General features: G+C 38.6%; 1 protein-coding gene across 1 annotated transcript in view; it reads left to right on the forward strand.

Moving 5' to 3' along the window:
* Positions 1-15,409, forward strand: part of MYOM1 (myomesin 1) — a 150,125-nt gene that overhangs the window by 53,172 nt on the left and 81,544 nt on the right. Inside the window, exons 9-10 of the mRNA XM_058277490.2 lie at positions 6,476-6,640; positions 11,148-11,309. Of these exons, the coding sequence (XP_058133473.1) occupies positions 6,476-6,640; positions 11,148-11,309 (327 nt within the window). The remainder of the gene's footprint in view (positions 1-6,475; positions 6,641-11,147; positions 11,310-15,409) is intronic.

Raw genomic sequence — 15,409 nt, forward strand, 5'->3', positions numbered from 1 at the left:
TGTGTCTATTCGCTGCGCGCTCTTCTGTGTTTTTGCTTGTCTCCCTTTTTTGCAGCTGAGATGGCTCTCTGTGGCATCTGCAGGGCGGGCGGCACTCCATGGCGCTTGAGGGCTGGGCGGTGTTCCACAGCATGTGGGTGAGCTTGCCTTCACAAGGAGGCCCCAGAATGCGAACCCAGGGCCTCCCATATGGTAGACGGGAGCCCAGCTGATCGAGCCACAGCCGCTTCCCTGTCCATTCATCTTGGATTAACACTTGGGTTGTTTCCATATTTGGTAATCATGAATAGTGCTGCTATGATCATCAATATGCAGATACTCCCATGTCACTGCTCTCAGTTTCTTCTGTATATATTGCTAGAGAAGCATAGAGAGATTGAGAGGTTAAAAAAAAGTGAAATCCTTGTGGCTATCTAGTAATTAGAAGTTTACAATGGTCAGACTGAAAAAGAAGGTCAAACCTTAACTTTTTCCTTTCTAAAAATTAAATAAAAGTAAATGCTAGTTTTGAAAATGCTTGGGAAAGACATTCTCTTCTGGGTCAATTTTTCATCTACCTGGTTAGTTAGATGCCTGTAGAGGGTCTATCTCTTCAACTTTATGGAATGTCCTTCAGGTTCATCCATGTTGTCATATGCTTTACAACTTCATTTCTTCTTACAGCTGCATAATAGTCCATCATGTATATACACCACAGTTTATTTATTCATTCATTCATTGATGTACACCTGGGTTGTTTCCATCTTTTGGCAATCATGAATAACGCCACTATGAACATTGGTGTGCAGTTGTCTGTTCGTGTCATTGCTCTCAGTTCTTCTGGGTATATGCAGTAGTGATATTGCTGGGTCATGTGGAAAATCTATATTCAACTTCTTTAGGAACTGCCATATAGTCCTCCACAGTGGCTGTACCATTCTACATTCCCATCAACAGTGAATAAGCATTCTTAACTCTCTACATCTTCTCTAACACTTGTAGTTCTCTGTCTTTTCAATAGTGGCCATTCTAATAGGTGTGAAATGGTATCTATTTGTAGCTTTGATTTGCATTTCCCTAATCGCTAGTGATGTTGAACATTTTTTCATATGTTGTATTTTTTTTGCCATTTGTATTTCTTCTTTGGACAAATGTTTATTCAAGTCTTTTGCCCATTTTTTAATCAGGTCATTTTTCTTTGTATTTGATCTTTTTGTTTCTGTTGGGTCAGTCATAATACCTGCCTTTCATTTCTGATTTTTATTTTTTCATCTTCTCTCTCTTTTTCTTTGTTAGTCTAGCTAAGGGTTTATCAATTTTACTGATCTTCTTTTGGTTTTGTTGATTTTCACAATTTTTTGTTGTTCTCAATTTCATTTATTTCTGCTAAAATCTTTATTATTTTTTTCCTTCTACTTGTTTTGGGAATAGTTTGCTGTTCTTTTTCTAGTTTCTCCCATTGTTCTGTTAGAGCTTTGATTTTAGCTCTTTCTTCATTTTTAATATAGATGTTTAGGGCTATAAATTTCCCTCTCAGCACTGCCTTCACTGCATCCCATAAGTTTTGATACATTCTGTTCTTGTTTTCATTTGTCTCAACATATTTACTAATTTCACTTACAGTTACTTCTTTGAATCACTGCTTGTTTATAAGTATATTGTTTAGCCTCCACACATTTATGAAATTTCCCCTTTCCCCTCTATTATTGATTTCATTTCATTCCATTATGATCTGAGAAGGTTCTTTGTAAAATTTCAGTCTTTTCATATTTATTGACACCTGCCTTGTGACTTAATATATGATCTATCCTGAAGAAAGATCCATGCACACTTGAGAAGAATGTACTGCCTACTGATTTGGGATACAATGTTCTGTATATGTCTGTTAGGTCTAGCTCATATATCATAATGTTCAGGTTCTCTGTTTCCTTATGGATCTTCTGTGTAGTTGTTCCATGTAATGATGTGAGTGGTATGTTGAAGTCTCCAGCTATTATGCTAGAGACATATATTTCTCCCTTCAATTTTGCCAGAATTTGCATCATGTATTTTGGGGCACCCTAGTAAGTGCACAGATATTTATGACTGTTATTTCTTCCTGGTGGGTTGTCCCTTTTATTAATATATAATGACCTTCTATATCTCTTATAACTTTTTTCCATTTAAAGTTTGTCTTGTCCAATATTAGTATAGCTGTTTCTGTTCTTTTTTTGTTTTGTTTTATTTTTGTTTACTGTTTGCGTGGAGTATCTTTTTCCAGCCTTTCACTTTCAGCTATTTTGTATCCCTGGGTCTAAGAGCAGTATATGAACAACTCATGCTTTTTTTTTAGATTTATTATTTATTTATTTCTCTCCCCTTTCCCCCATCCCCCAATTGTCTGCTCTCTGTGTCCATTCACTGTGTGTTCTTCTTTGTCCGCTTGTATTCTTGTCAGCAGCACCAGGAATCTGTGTCTCTTTTTGTTGTGTTATCTTGCTGTGTCAGCTCTCTGTGTGTGCCACATGGGTGGCTCTCCTTATGGGGCACACTCCTTGTGCGTGGAGCTCCCCTATGCAGGGGACACCCCTGCGTGGCACAGCACTCCTTGCACGTATCAGCACTGCATGTGGGCCTGCTCATCACACGGGTCAGGAGGCCCTGGGTTTGAACCCTGGAGCTCCCATGTGGTAGGCAGGCTCTCTATCCATTGAGCCAAATCCACTTCCTTTAAGGTTTTCATTAATCCATACTGTCAGCCTATATCTTTTTAAATTGAAGAGTTTGATCCATTCACATTCAATGATGTTACTGTAAATGCATTACTTACTTGCACCATTTTATTCTTTGGTTTTCATCTGTCATACCTTATTTTCAACTGTCTTTTTATTATCTTAGTTTTCCTCTCTGCTATTCTTGTTTTCTATACCCTCCTCCAAGCATCTCTCTCTCCTGTCTTTTTCTTTCAGGCCACAAGGCTACCTTTAATATTTCCTGCATAGTTGAATTCTTTTTTTACAAACTATCTTAGTTTTTGGTTATTTGTGAATATCTTAAACTCACCTTCATATTTAAAGGAAAATTTTTCTGGAAGGAATTCTTGACTGTCAGTTTTTCTCTTTCAGTATCATAATTGTATCATACCACTATCTTCTCACCTCCATGGTTTCTGATGAAAAATCTGTGCTAAGACTGGGTGTCCCTTGTATGTGATGGTTTGCTTCTCCCTTGCTGCTCTAGGAATTTTCTCTTTATCTTTGACATTTGATATTCTGAATAGTATGTCTCTTGTAGTAGGTCTATTTGGATTTATTCTGATAGGTGTATGCTGCACTTCTTGGACATGTAAATCCATTTCTTTCATGAGAGTTGGGAAAATTTCGGCCATTATTTCCTCAAATACTCTTTCTGCCCTTTTTCCTTTTCCTTTTCCTTTTCTTTCTGGATTTCCCATGATATATATTTTGTTGTTCTTCATGTTATAATTCAACTCCCTGAGACCCTGCTTAATGTTTTCCATTCTTATTGCTTCAATTGCAGCTGTTCTGTCTTCTGTATCACTTACTCTTTCTTCTATATTTTCAAGTCTGCTGTTGTATGCTTTTAATACATTTTTTAAAATGTATTTTTAATTTATCTTTAAAGATACATAGATGACACAAAATGTTACATAAAAAATATATAGGGGGATGCGAATGTGGCTCAAGTGATAGGGTTTCTGCCTACCATATGGGAGGACCCAGGTTTGATCCCTGGGCCCTCTGGTAAAAAAGAAAATGAGAAAGTGTGCCTGTGTGGTGGCCCAGTGCCTGCATGGTGAGCCAGTGCCTACATGGTAAGCCAAGTGCCTGTGAGAGTGCCCACATGACGAGCCAAGTGCCTGCACAGCAAGCTGAGTGCCTGTGCAGTGAGCCAGTGCCTGAGCAAGTGAGTCATGCAGCAAGATGATGATGTAACAAAAGAGAGGCGAAGGGGAGAGTCAAGTTGAAGTGCAGTAGAAACCAGGAACTGTGGTGTTGCAGGTGACAGGGAATCTCTTCACCTCAGAGGTCCCCAGGATCAATCCCAGTGAATCATAGAGAAGAAAAAAAACAAGAAGAGAAGACAAAAAGAGAAATAGATACCAAAGATCACACAGCAAATGGACACAGACAGCAAAAACAGCAAGGTGGGGGGAGGGGGAGGGGAAATATAGGGGATTCCCATATGCCCCACTCCCCACAGCCCCCACTTTTCCCACATGAACAACTTCTTTCATTAGTGTGATACTTTCATTGCAATTGATGAATACATTTTGGAGCACTGCTTAATATGTTTTTCATCTTACTATTGTGTCTTTCATTCCCATGACCTTTATTATTTTTCTATTCAAGTTTTCAAAATCATTTTTGTGCTTGTTCAGTGTCTTCTTGATGTTCTTTATCTCTTTCCATATTTTTTAACTCATTAATTTGATATGGAAATTTGTATGAATCTCTATTAGTTGTTTCAAATCCTGTGTCTCATCTGGGGTTTTGATATATTCCTTTTCTTGGGCCATTTCTTCCATTCTCTCAATATGGCTTGTAATTTTTGCTGGTATCTAGGCATATGATTATGATGGGAGTTTACTTTGATGCTCAATTTATCTTTTACAGGGATTTAGTGGTAGGAGGTTGTGTGTTACTACTGTTCTTTGATTCTTAGTTCAATCTGTTCTATGTCTTTATGATTATCCCTGTCAGTTGCTCAAATCTGGGCCATGGACCCAGTAATGGGTTGCAGCCCCACTTCCAAGGTCCTTGGGGAGGAAAGCTATAAAGGCCAGAAAGAGCCTCTCACTTATTTAAATTTCCTCACACACACTTCATTGCTCCACCAGCAGATGGCAGTCTTAAGCAGTCTCTTAGTTCAAAACCTGGTCAGTGTGTTCTCTGCAACATTGATTGCAACAATGTGACAGAGGATCCTGGCTGGAGGCTATTCAGAGCCTCTCAATTCAAACTTTTTCAGAGGCTGTTCTCCAAGCTTTGCTGGCAGCCCTCTCCCTTCCCTGGGTAGGAAATAATTCCACTCCCCTCTATGTCTTCTACAACCCGTCCTAGTCAGTAGAGAGGGTGATTGAGAGGATTGGGTCTATTTAGTCCCATGCCAGCTCCAAGGACAAACAATGGTTGGCCCCACCCACCCAGCCTAGAAGTGCTGATGGAACACAACAGACCAGATTTATTGACCAAAAGTGGAATCAGCCTTAGGCTGCATCCTTTTCTCTCCTGTTTCTGGGGAGGTGAATCCTGTGGTCTCCTTTTTCTGTCACTGCTGTCCAGAGACCAGAGACTTCAAAACTGTCTGCACCTAGGGTGGGAGAAGGGCCCCAGTAGCTGCAACTGCAGCTGCAGCTGCAGCTTCTACTCACAGTTTTTCCATTAAGATTTTTTTTCCTGTGCCCTCCTCTCTTCTGGTTGGTTTCCAGCCTTCCCTTCGTGTCCTAAACCCTAGAATGTTTTTTCCAGGCTGTTTCTACCAGTCCTTTTAGCTGTTTTTCTGGGAGAGAAGAGAGTCCCATGCATTTCTTATCTGCCATCTTCCTGGAAGCACTAATAGGGATTTAATATTGGAACAGTACTGGGCATAAGCTGAACTCAATAAAAGTTAGTTTGCATTTTCAAGTTAATGCTCAGAGACAGAACAAGAAAGGGCCTATGTTTTTTGTTGGGTAGTTGTGGGTTTGAATTTCAGTTGCACACATGCTGCATGCAGACCCCTGGCGTTAGCAGTATAGCTACTCCCTTTGTGAACTTCCATATCCCCATCTGGAAGGGGTAAAAAAAATAATAGCTAAGCTGTGGATTTGTTGCAAGAATTAGCTAACAGACAGGTCAAAAGTAAAGTGCCTGGCATTAATAAGCTGTTAATAAATAGTCATTACTTTCCCAAACCTTGCCTTTGAGAAAGAGAAATTAAAATCTAGAAAAATAGATGATGTTCGTATTTATGCCATCGATAAATAAGATGTTTTTGAGAAAAAATTTAACATACAATATTTTCACACTTTTCAGTTTTCTCTCATTGACATTTTTCATGATATTTTTGCCCAGATCATTAAAAAAAAGTCAAGTAACTTACTAAAAAACTATTTTTACCTGTAATTTATACAGCTATTTTGTACCAAGGGTTCAAGTAGTAGAAGTTACATTGACTCAGAATCTAAATTAAAAAGTGAGCACAGTGCAGCTATTTAAGTCTAAGTTAAATGTGGTATTAATGTGCATTTTATTTAGAACATTAAATCTGACTCTCTACATTTGACTCATAATAATAACAAGCATTTAGTTTATCAGATCAGTGAAGCAAGAATTTCCATCTAAATTATATGTGTCATGTACTACATACCTCTGGTATAGGACTTAATTTTTGCCCAAATAAATTATTTCATCAGTCTTTGTTGTGACTGCTCTCTGCCTATGTGTATGAAAATGCTCTGTGTTGCTTTGATGAGAAAAAATAAATTACTCCCATTTGTTTTTATCATACCCAGTTGCTGTTACTCCCTATGGTTATGCAGCCAAGTTTGAGATCCACTTCGATGAGAAGTTTGATGTGTCTTTTGGGAGAGAGGGTGAGACAATGAGTCTTGGCTGCCGTGTAGTTATCACTCCTGAGATTAAACATTTCCAACCAGAGATCCAGTGGTACAGAAATGGTGAGCCTTTGCCTTGAATTCTCGCTTTAGCTCTTATTTCTTAAAGGTTGCAGAACACTTGGCCAGGCTTGGCATCAGCACATGTATGTTCATACAATTGCAGATCTATTTATCAGACGGTCATAATCAGGAAATTCGAGGGGGTAACCTCTTTTATGATTTAAAAAAAAAAGTTTTCACATATATATTGAAGTAGCAAACCTTTCATAATATACAGAGATAATGTTTTCTTATCATAAAGTAATATGTGCAAAGGATTATAAAAAATGAATAGTCATTTTGTAAGGTAATTTTATCTGGTAAAATATCCTTCCTCATAGACTTATCATTTATAAGATATTATGAATGAATGAACATTTTTTAAAACATAAATTTATAAAACAGTAAGATTTAATCAACCAGCAGAGTAAATTAAGAGGAAATTCAGATTTTTTTGTATGCTAATATGTTAAAGTCTCTTTATAATTTTGAAGCTTCTGGCAAGTATATTATCCATACAAAATATGTGCAGTTTCACTGATAGCCCTTAAGAATACAAGAGTAGAAAATTTATCCTGTTTTTTAGGTCATGTTATTTCTGACACTGGTAGGAGAGAAAGGAAATCTTTCCGTTGTTGTTTCTTCTGACCCTGCCTTTAAATCACAATTTAGTCTTACTCCGTCTATTAGTCAGCCAAAGGGATGCTGATGCAAAATACTAGAAATTGGTTGGCTTTTATAAAAGGTACTTATTTTGAGTAGGAGCTTACAGATACCAGGCCATAAAGCATAAGTTACTCCCCTCACCAAAGTCTATTTTCACATATTGGAGCAAGATGGCTGCCGACGGCTGTGAGGGTTCAGGCTTCCTGGGTTCCTCTGGGCTCAGCTACTCTGTTTTCTCCACAAGGTCAACTATAGACTATCAGGCAAACAGGCTCTGTCTCTCTCCCTGGGGCTCCAGCGTCAGCATCAAATTCCAATATCAAAACTCCAACATTAAAAGCCCCCAACACTGTCCTTTGCCACACCCTACTGGCACAAGAGGTTTACATAATTACTTAATTAAGTAAACCTATAAATCCAATATAATCCCATATGCCCAGAGGAAAAGATCAATTTACAAACATAATCCTATATTTCATTTTGGAATTCATCAATAATATCAAACTGCTACACTCTGCTTCAAAAGAACCTAGAGCCAGAATACTTTGGTGGGAGGAAGAAACAAGGGTTTCATTTTCCTTCATATATCATATTAGGATTAAAGTCTATTTAAAGTTTAGTAGATGTTCCAGTTCAAAAGAAACCAAATTTTTAAAAAGCTATCTAAATAAGTTGATTTGTTGAAAGGTTGAATTTAAGAAACAATGGGATCTCTAAAATAGTATCATAAATCTCACATCAAAATAAACTGAGTTTCTACACTGGATTATCTCATCCAATAAATGAAGACATTGAAACTGTCCAGAGAGAACAGGGATTGCCCAAAATCACACAGCAGAACTCTGACAGATTAAACCAAGATCCTCATGTTTTAGCTCTGAGGAGCCCAGTGTACTTTTTACTCTGTGCCTACTTTTAAATCTCTGCTACTTTACATCTAATAAGGAAAGAAAACCCCACCTCACTGGAAAATCTTTACTCTCTCCAATCCTTCCACTGTTATTTCCCCTGACTCTGTCCTTTTAGTCCTAAGTAGTGAAAAAAGTATTGATATTTGAGGAACTGAACATTCCTCTAGGTACATTTTTAACTCAGAGTCCCACACAAACTAGAAGATACCTAATGGAGAGAGAGCAATGAGTAGACGTGAGACTGTCGTTCCTTTCAATTTATCTTAAATTAAAAGGAACTTAAATAAAAGTTTTCACCAGGTTTATTTCTAGAGAAGATCACATTTTAAAGCTCTTAAAAACTTAAAAATACTGGATGTATTTAGTTCTTCCATGTATTATTTCTAAGGTTATCATTTAATTTTAAAATTTTTAAAATAAAATAAACTTTGAAAAATGTAGAAGAATGAAAAATAATAGTGATAATGTTTTAGAGTATTTCTTGTAAGGTGCTTTATGACAGGTCAAGCTCCACTTTGTTCATGAAAGAAAACTAAGGCTCGGAGAAGTTAAGTAACTTGTTCAAAGTTGCGTAATTATTTAATGAAAGAGATAAGACCAACACATGGGTCCCTTCCAGGGCTGACTTCATGGGTGTGAAAACTACCATTTCCTAGGATCACTCCAAGAAAGGCCCTGCACTTGGTTTAATGCTCTGTCACCATCCTGAAATTCTTAATAATTATATCTTTGAACCGGTGTTTGTGAGTCTGATGAGACAATGGAGCACACGTGTGAGCAGAGGAGCAAGCCCAGGTGACAGCACAGGCGGACCTCGGCTGAAAGCCCCAGGCACAGTGGGCAGGAGGCAGCATGCTCACCACACGGTTGGCCTGGCCTTCAGATGTGCATGTGTACACCTGGGGCTGTCCATAGCACCATGGGTTCCTGTAGCCATGGCTGGAGCCAGGACCCGGTCCGGGTTGGAGAGGGAACTGTGGCAGCATCAATGGTGGTGGCATGGCTGCAGCCTCGAAGGGAAGGAGGGGCTCTCCATGTGGGCAGCACCAGGACCTGCAGTGGAAGTCCAGCCAGCCTGTCTATCCCTGTAGCAGTTTGATATGGTTATGAATTCCAAAAGTAGGTATTGGATTATGTTTGTAATCTGGTCTGTACCTGGGCATGATTGAGTTATGATTAAGGCTTGGACTGGGCCACGTCATTAGGGTATTGAGTCCCCCACCCTTTGATGCGTGGGGACTCACAGATTAAAGACTTGGCAAAGGACAGAGTTGAGGGTTTTTGATGTTGGAGTTTTAATGTTGGAGTTTGATGCTGAAGCCTTAAACTGGAGCCCCAGGAAGTAAGCTCACAGAGGAAACAGAAGCAAGCTCCAGGAAGAGAGGAACCCTGAGCCTAGGAAGAAGCAAGCCCCAGAAGAGAAGAACCCTGAATCCAGAGAGAAGCAAGACCCTGGAAGAGAGGAACCGAGGAAGCTTGAACCCTCGCAGCCATCAGCAGCCATCTTGCTCCAACACGTGAGAATGGACTTTGGTGAGGGAAGTAACTTATGCTTATGGCCTGTATCTGTAAACTCCTACCCTAAACAAGTACTCTTTATAAAAACCAACCAATTTCTGGTATTTTGCATCAGCACCCCTTTGGCTGACTAATACAATCCCCAAAACTCAACAAAAATGCTTTTGCACAAATATTATTCCACTGGCCTAAGTGCTGGGATGGGAACTGCTGGCAACCAGGCAATAAACTGTTAGTAAAACACTGCAAAATAAAAATTGTGCTATAGATATTGCAATAAAGCACATAAAGGAGTTATTAGAATTCTTCAGAGAGTTTATAATCTCTGGTTTTAGAAATTGCTACAACCTTGCAAAGCAAATACCTACAGGCTTAGAAACAGAAATCAAATGTAAAGATTGTCACATTCGGTGGAAAAGAATACTACTTTCATCTGAAACCCTGGATGAACCAATTATTAACAAGAACATTTTAAAATTAATTTTTCCTTGTAATTAAAGATACTGTGCATAGAATGCATAAACAGGTATTTTGAATAATATATAAATCATGAAACACTTTCAGTTTCTTGTATAGTCCCTACAAGTTACAGGACGTGTCAGAGGAGTCAAAATACAATTGTATAAATTTACATTTAAGATTAAATTTAGACTTACATGGCACTGATTTGTATAAAGAGTTAAATCTTTTTAGAAAAAGTGTTCTTCCAGAATCATCAGCTCTAGAGTACTACAGTTTATATTTTGAAATAGTTTATCAGAAAGTTATCCCAATGTTGTCACCAACTATATAATATTCCTAATAGCTCCAGTAACAGTTGCATTAGCAGAAGAATCCTTCCAAAAGTAAATGATTATCAACTATTATATGCAACCTTGTCTTTGCAAAGGGTGACTGACATTGTTTTCAATTATATCAAGTTAAAACAAAGTTGCTAAGAGTATAAATTTTGATGACCTAATAAATGGATTTTCAGAAAAGGAGCCAGAAATATCTAATTAACAATCAAAACATGTTAGTAAAGTGTTTTAGTGCATATAAATTATGACACCAAAACACTAATTTTTGCAATATGAATTACTCCTATTAGGTTTTTTTATGTAACAATATGTTTTAAAGGAAAATGCTTTATATTTTAGTACCTTTTACTGCTCTTCCTTCTCTACTTTTAAAGCAAGGGGGCTTGCAATTTCATTTTGCACTGGCCCCTGCAAATTATGTGTATGGCCTTGATTCCTGCACTTCTGGCCTAGTACTTTTATGAGTATAATCATGACAGAATAGCCCAAAGCCCCAGGGACCTCTTTAAGTAGTCAAATAGTCAGTATAGAAGAGGAAGAAAAAAGAGCAAAGAGAAGTGGAGGGGAGGGAGAAAGAAGAAGGGAGTAAGAGGGAAAAATGAGGTAATTAGCTAACTTTTTAAAAATTTCTAGGGGTACCTGTTTCCCCATCAAAATGGATACAAACACATTGGAGTGGAGAGCGGGCAACACTGACATTTTCTCATCTCAACAAAGAAGATGAAGGGCTCTATACAATCCATGTTCGAATGGGAGACTATTATGACCAATACAGCGCTTATGTCTTCGTTCGAGGTAAGTTTTAGTGAAAAAAAAAGCAACGAAACACCCAAGAACAGTTAAAGCACTGAGCTCAAATCAGTCTATCAAAACGTTTTTGTGTAATGATGAAAACGCCATTTGAAAATTCTCCCAGATTACATGGTATAAGGATGTTAACTCCCAATAAAATTAGACCTAGAATAAGAGGTGACCAGCCCAAAAGCAACTTCTTTCCAGACCTATCTCTAATCTCAGAACTTTGCTCATCTTCCAGTCCTAAATCCAAACAATAAGAAAAGCCATCTCAGTTTATGGAAGCTGCAATGAAAAAGAAATGTGCTATTTTGGGGCTTACTCTTTAATATCTAATTTGGAGAATAAATTTAGCATTTCATTCTAGCCCCTTTCTTTTTTGTTGTTGTTTTGGTTTATGAATGTCTTAATGGAGGAATATGTAGCAAGTTCTAAACAATGGATTTACCAAGCCTTTATATCACAATTTATTTATAATTCTGTGATTGCCTATACTCTCAGGTTTTTAACAAAATTTCTAATAGAGAAGTTGTAGGTTTACAGAAGAATCACACATAAAATGCAGAGTTCCCATATACCACCCTGTTATTAATACCTTGCATTAGTGTGGTACATTTGCAACAATTCATGAAAGGACATTTTTATAATTTGTACTATTAACTATAGCCCATCATTTACAATAGTGTTCACTGTATTGTACAGTCCTGCTTTTTTTAAAAAAATAAAATTTATTCTAGTAACATATTTACAACGTAAAACTTCCCCTCTTAACCCCATTCAAATGTATAATTCAGTGCTTTTAGTTATGTTCACCATGTTGTGTTACAACCAACCATTACCAAAAGCAGGCCCCTTCTTTATAGCTTAAGCTTCGAACTAGTACACAATGTACTCCAGTTTCATTCTTTTTTTTTTAAAGATTTATTTATTTATTTAATTTCCCCCCCTCCCCTGGTTGTCTGTTCTTGGTGTCTATTTGCTGCCTCTTGTTTCTTTGTCCGCTTCTGTTGTCGTCAGCGGCACGGGAAGTGTGGGCGGCGCCATTCCTGGGCAGGCTGCTCTTTCTTTTGCGCTGGGCGGCTTTCCTCACGGGCGCACTCCTTGCGCGTGGGGCTCCCCCACGCGGGGGACACCCTTGCGGGGCATGGCACTCCTTGCGCGCATCAGCACTGCGCATGGCCAGCTCCACACGGGTCAAGGAGGCCCGGGGTTTGAACCGCAGACCTCCCATGTGGTAGACAGACGCCCTAACCAGTGGGCCAAAGTCCGTTTCCCTCCAGTTTCATTCTTAAGAGGATCTATAGTTTTTGATTTTCAGGGTCTTTGTTTTTCCAATGGTGTCCTGAATGATAGAATCATACGACTCATAGGCATTATGGTCATCCAGGAATCCCAAAGGATCTGCGATTAGAGCTATACTTCAATATAATTGTTTAGTTTTTGTATCTCACGTATTTTATTTTATGCATTTATGGGCCTCTGGGCTTTACCAGATTCCCAAAAGGTTCTATGGCACAAAAAAAAAATGTTAGGACTTCCATTCTAGCCCAACCCCCTAATTTTAAGATTTAAAAATTATGGCTCAGAAAAGAAGGGGTTTACCAGAAGCCTCACCGTTAGAAGCAGAAGTAGAATGAGGATTCTTGTTTTCTGATGCTTAACTCAGGATTCTATTTAGGGTGCAAGTTAAGCTCCCGTAACAAAAATAAGAAGAACAACAAAAAAATGTTTATTTCTCTTTTATGTCTACCAATCCAGAGGTAGAGGATGGTCCAGATGATTCTGCTCAATGCGGCCATTCAGAGTCCCTGACCCGACCCATGTTTGTTCAGTTGTCCCTTAGCACGCTGTCCCGTTCCCATTTCAGCTATGGGAAGGGAAAGACAGGGCGTGGAGGGGGAGATGCTGCGTTGACACAGCACTTCAGCTCCTCTCCATGTGAACGCTTAGCCCCATGCACACAACCCACAGCCAGGGAAGCTAGGATGTGTAGGCTCTACTGGGCAGCCACGTTCCCTGCTAAAGCTCAGGCTGCTGTTACTGAAAGGAAACAGAATAGATTCTGGGGAACGGTTAGCAGGTGATACCACACCAGTACTGAACAATAAGAAATCATCATTCAATTCTGCCATGTACCAGCAACCAATAAAGATATATGGGTATCTAGAACATCTCAAAAGTGTTTCAGGCTTTCTCATATAAAAGGCATTATGGGAAAATCAGGAGGAAAGCTGGTTTAGCCAAACCTCTGGGATAAACTGGCTAAAGACTGAGTGAACAAAGTCTTAGCTTCTGTTTCCAGTTATCTTCCTTGAACCAGAGAGTATCTTTTGCTATTCAAAACAAACAAAGCAAAACAACAAAAGCACCACAAAGCAAAACAAAAAACACTTAGTTCTGCCTTGGTGTTTCCTCTGGGAACTTTTCTGGGAACTCCGACATAGTCCAGGGCTTCCTCAGTAGCATTTCTCAGTGCCCACACCTGAACTATTTGGGCCAAGCGTCACATTACTTATTACTGACAGGGGGGAAATGTTGAAATTTACATTTAAGCCAGTTTTCAAATCCACAAAATTAGGATTTGAAATGGAAATGGAAACAGTTTCCAAAGTTTATTAGATGTTGATGAGAGAGAATGGAAAAAATAAATGGGAAAGATAAAATAGGAAAGACAGGGAAACGGACTTTGGCCCAGTGGTTAGGGCGTCCGTCTACCATATGGGAGGTCCGCGGTTCAAGCCCCGGGCCTCCTTGACCCGTGTGGAGCTGGCCCATGCGCAGTGCTGATGCACGCAAGGAGTGCTGTGTACGCAGGGGTGTCCCCGCGTAGTGGAGCCCCACGCGCAAGGAGTGCACCCATAAGGAGAGCCGCCCAGCGTGAAAAGAAAGAGCAGCCTGCCCAGGAATGGCGCCACACACACTTCCCGTGCTGTGCTGCTGACGACAACAGAAGCGGACAAAGGAACAAGACACAGCAAATAGACACCAAGAACAGATAACCAGGGGAGGGGGGGAAATTAAAAAAATAAATAAATCTTTAAAAAAAAAAAAAATAGGAAAGACAAATTGCAGCCATTGAATTGTGAACTGAACAATTTTTAGGAAAAGATTTCACTTTGAAAATATTATTTTACACGCTTTTTAGGTTATTTTTAAAAAATCTTTCTTCAGGTATGACATGTATACCATATGATTCAGCAAAGTCAAATACAAAATTCAATCGACTTTTAGTATAATTTTGTGTATTTAGCATATTTACAGTTCTGCATCCATCAGTCACAGTCCAGTTTTAGAACATTTCCTCACCCTAAAGGGATTTCTCGTGCCCATTACTGGCTCTGCTCTGCTCCTTAGCCTAACCTCTAGGTAACTACTAATCTATTTTCTATTTCTAGCTATCTCTGAACATTTATGGATACTATATGCGATCTTTTGTGTCTGCATTCTTTCACTGAGCATATGTTCTTTCCTTTTGTGACACATATTAGAAATTTGTTTCTTTTTATTGCTAAATAGTATTCCAGTATATGGATGTACCTTATTTTGTCTATCCATCCACCAGTTAATAGGCAATTAGCCTATTTCCATTCTTTGGCTATTAGGAACACTGCTGCTATGAGTATTCATGTTCATATTAATTGGCATACGTTTTTATTTCTCTTGAGTGGGTACCTGCAAGCGGACGTCCTGGGTCCTATGATAAGTTTATGTTTAACTTTTTAAGAAACTGCTAAACTGTTTTAAATGACATTTTATGTGCTTTTTAAAAATTCGGTATCCACTTAGCTGTTTGAGGCCATTTTAATGCCTTTTTTAGAGCTTTCTTATTTTTGTTGCTTAGAAGATAGCTTCTGAACCAAAACGATGAGTATGTAAAGCACCACATGTCTTCAGAAACACATTCTAGAACTGCACACATTTGGCTAGGATTTTATTACAAAGATGATGTGTCTGTTGTTAAAAATAGATAATATAAATCAGCAAAAAAGAAAGAAAATAAAAGAAAAGCCATCCTTAAGTCTACCATTCAGAGATATCCAGTGTTATTATCATTTTGGTATATATTCTTTTAGACTTTTATATTTTCTTTCCTTCCCTCT

The sequence above is a fragment of the Dasypus novemcinctus genome, chromosome 16 (assembly GCF_030445035.2).
Source record: "Dasypus novemcinctus isolate mDasNov1 chromosome 16, mDasNov1.1.hap2, whole genome shotgun sequence".
NCBI classification, from domain to species: domain Eukaryota; kingdom Metazoa; phylum Chordata; class Mammalia; order Cingulata; family Dasypodidae; genus Dasypus; species Dasypus novemcinctus.